Source organism: Capsicum annuum, unplaced genomic scaffold (genome assembly GCF_002878395.1).
Source record: "Capsicum annuum cultivar UCD-10X-F1 unplaced genomic scaffold, UCD10Xv1.1 ctg65089, whole genome shotgun sequence".
Lineage (NCBI taxonomy): Eukaryota > Viridiplantae > Streptophyta > Magnoliopsida > Solanales > Solanaceae > Capsicum > Capsicum annuum.
Window position 1 is genome coordinate 1 of NW_025874299.1, and position 2,903 is coordinate 2,903.

A 2,903-nucleotide genomic window follows, 5' to 3' on the forward strand; every position below is an offset into this window, starting at 1 on the left:
AATAGACTAGAAAAACACCTAGCTCAAGCTAGTCACACTAGTTTTCTCGGTTGAACTCTAAATGGTCGAATTGAATCAAAACTCGTAAGGAAACACCATTAAACATTGTAAACACATACTTGGACACATAATTGCTCATTTATATCATTATTAACAAATATAGCATAAGAATCATCCTCAAAACAAGGCTAAAAAGGTTAGAATAGTAGCTCTAGAATGCATAAATACACCCAACATCAGACGGGTTTGATGATGACAGAGTTTCTCCATGGCGCATATAGCCGCTGCATGTCTTCCTCAGAGAGCAGTATTTAGTTTTCGGCGGTTTCCAGAGCCTTCTCCTTTGTGGTGATCATGGTCCCCAAACAATTAGTCGGGGCTTGGATTTTTCTGACGGTGATGTCTTTATAAGAAGGGGGCATCCGCCATCAGAATCACCTTTAGAGGATTATTGATTGGGGGATTTGGTAGAAGGGGAGGGGTAAGGGTTTCATCCATGGCTGGGTCGATGCCAAGGGTGAATTAGGGGGAATTAGAGAGGAGGCCTTTCTCTCTCTAAAAATTTCTTGAGTACTTTTGTTGTATAATACTAATTGTGTCTCAACCCTCTTCAACTATTACCTCTCTCTCCCTTAAATGTTTATGTTCCAAAGTACTCGCTGTCTCCTTTCTCAATGCATAAGCACCATTTATCATTTGACAATTAAATTTCTGTTGTACGAATATGCCACACATTTTGGCCTTGGGTGCTGTATCTTTAGAATTTTTAAAACAAGAAATTTTAGAAGTAGTTCTACACATATAAAATTGAAAACGTAACATTAATCTTCAAAAACACTTGGCTCCAAATACAATTAGTTGAAGACAATCAATCGAATCAATAGATGTTTGAGTTCCTCAAGAAAGAGTCTTGTCTTGATTCTTTACTTCAGGTTTGCAGCAAATGATCTCTTAAAATAATTGAAACTTCGCATAATCCACTGTAGTTGCTTTTAGTTTTCTAACATTTTCTCCCATTTGACATATAAACAATTGAATGCCCGAAATTTATCCACTGCATCCAAAATTCAGGTAACCACAAGTTCAGTTCTAAGGTTAAAGGATATGGCAAGTTGAAAAGTATTTATATATGGCTAATTACATGAAGACTTGGTACCTTTTATAGAGAAAAGCCACACTGAAATGAGATAATTCTTCCTCATCTGGAAGTTGGAACTGTAGGGGACAAAACGAGGTAGAAAAAGAAGATGCTATAATTACTGATCAAGTAAAGTTTCATCCTTTTCTTATGAAGATGATCAAGCAAAGTATCATTATGGCACATTGCAGCAATCTATCCTTAGAATCACATAGTTATATAAGATGTCAATTCAGAAAAGTAAGGAGACAAGCAACAAGAAATAAGAAGAAAAAAAAAAGAGAGAGAGAGAAAATAAAAAACCAGAGATGGTTGAAGCAGCAGTTTCCTATGTTACGGAACTGCTTATTGATCTTTTCCAAAGAAAAATTGTTTTCCTGAGAAATGTCCAACAAGGAGTTGAAGGAGTGCGAAATGAGCTCATCCGGCGAAATGAGCTCATCCGTATGAAGTACTTCCTGAAAGACGCAGATATGAAGCAAGAGGAAGATGAGGCCGCAACCATCCGAAATTGGATATCTGAAATCAGAGCAGTTGCCTACCATGCTGAGGATGTGATTGAAATATTCATCCACCAAGTTGAGTCCCAGCAACGACAGGGTTTCTTCATCAAATGTGTCTTCTATCCTAAGAAACTATACTGTCTTTACAAAGTAGGGAAAGAGCTCGAATTGATTCAGACCAGAATTCTTGAAATATCTAATAGTCGTGAAAGATATGGCATCAGGCCTATTCAAGGGCTCGGAGATGGTGAAGGTTCAAGCACAACACGCGAGAAGATGCGTGAACTACGACGCTCCTCACCCTTGGTTGCCAATAAGGATGTTGTTGGTCTAGAGAAGCATGTGAGTGCTGTCATGTCAATCCTTCTGAAGGAGGACAAACGGCTTCGCGTTGCTTCAATTGTTGGTATGGGAGGCGTTGGCAAGACAACTCTTGCCAAAGAAGTTTATAACCAAACTCAAATCAGAGACAAGTTTGAAAGTCGGGCATGGCTTTATGTATCCCAAGATTATAAGCCCATGAAGACCATATTCAAGGAACTCATTTTACAACTGGCAGATCCAGAAGAAGATAAAGTGAAGATACTGAAAACGATGGACAAATTGTCCCAGGCTGGTTTGGAGGAATGCTCCTGAGGCGTTTGGAAGATACATGCTATCTCATTGTTCTTGATGACATCTGGACCACAGAAGCATGGGATCGCATTGTTAGGTCATTTCCCAACAACGGTAAGTCAAGTAGATTTCTACTTACCAGCCGGAGAAGGGAGGTTGCTTTGCATGCAGATGCCCATACTACACCCTACAAACTTGAAGTATTGAATGAAGAGGAGAGCTGGGAACTTTTTCTCAAGAAAGCACTTGCCGAGGATAGAGAATGTCCACGGGACTTGGTGGACGTGGGGAAAAAGATTCTGGAAAAGTGCGACGGCTTGCCACTGGCAATCACTGTCATGGGAGGCCTCTTGGCTGGGAAGAAGAAGCAAAGAAGTGAGTGGCAGAGAGTACAGCGAAAACTCAGTTCATACCTTGTCAAAACTCAAGCATATGGCATATCAAAAATTTTGGCATTGAGTTATCAGGACTTACCTCCCCATTTAAAGTCTTGCTTTCTCTACTTAGGCCTTCGCCAAAAAGGCAAAGACATCTGTGAAGCAACTCATGCATATATGGACCCATGGTCTTATTCATCAAAAGGAAGAACAAAAATTAGATGACATTGTGGAGGATTATCTTGATGAGCTCATTGGCAGAAATATGCT

The 2,903-nt window shown here is 39.8% G+C and overlaps 1 protein-coding gene across 1 annotated transcript; it reads left to right on the top strand.

Moving 5' to 3' along the window:
• Nucleotides 1-1,446: 1,446 nt before the first annotated feature.
• LOC124893783 (putative disease resistance protein At1g50180) lies at nucleotides 1,447-2,631 on the top strand (the record flags this gene model as incomplete). Its single annotated transcript, XM_047404634.1, has 2 exons — nucleotides 1,447-2,257; nucleotides 2,332-2,631. Coding segments are annotated over exons 1-2 (1,111 nt in total), but the record flags the coding sequence as incomplete, so codon positions are not given.
• Between the last annotated feature and the right edge of the window lie 272 nt (nucleotides 2,632-2,903).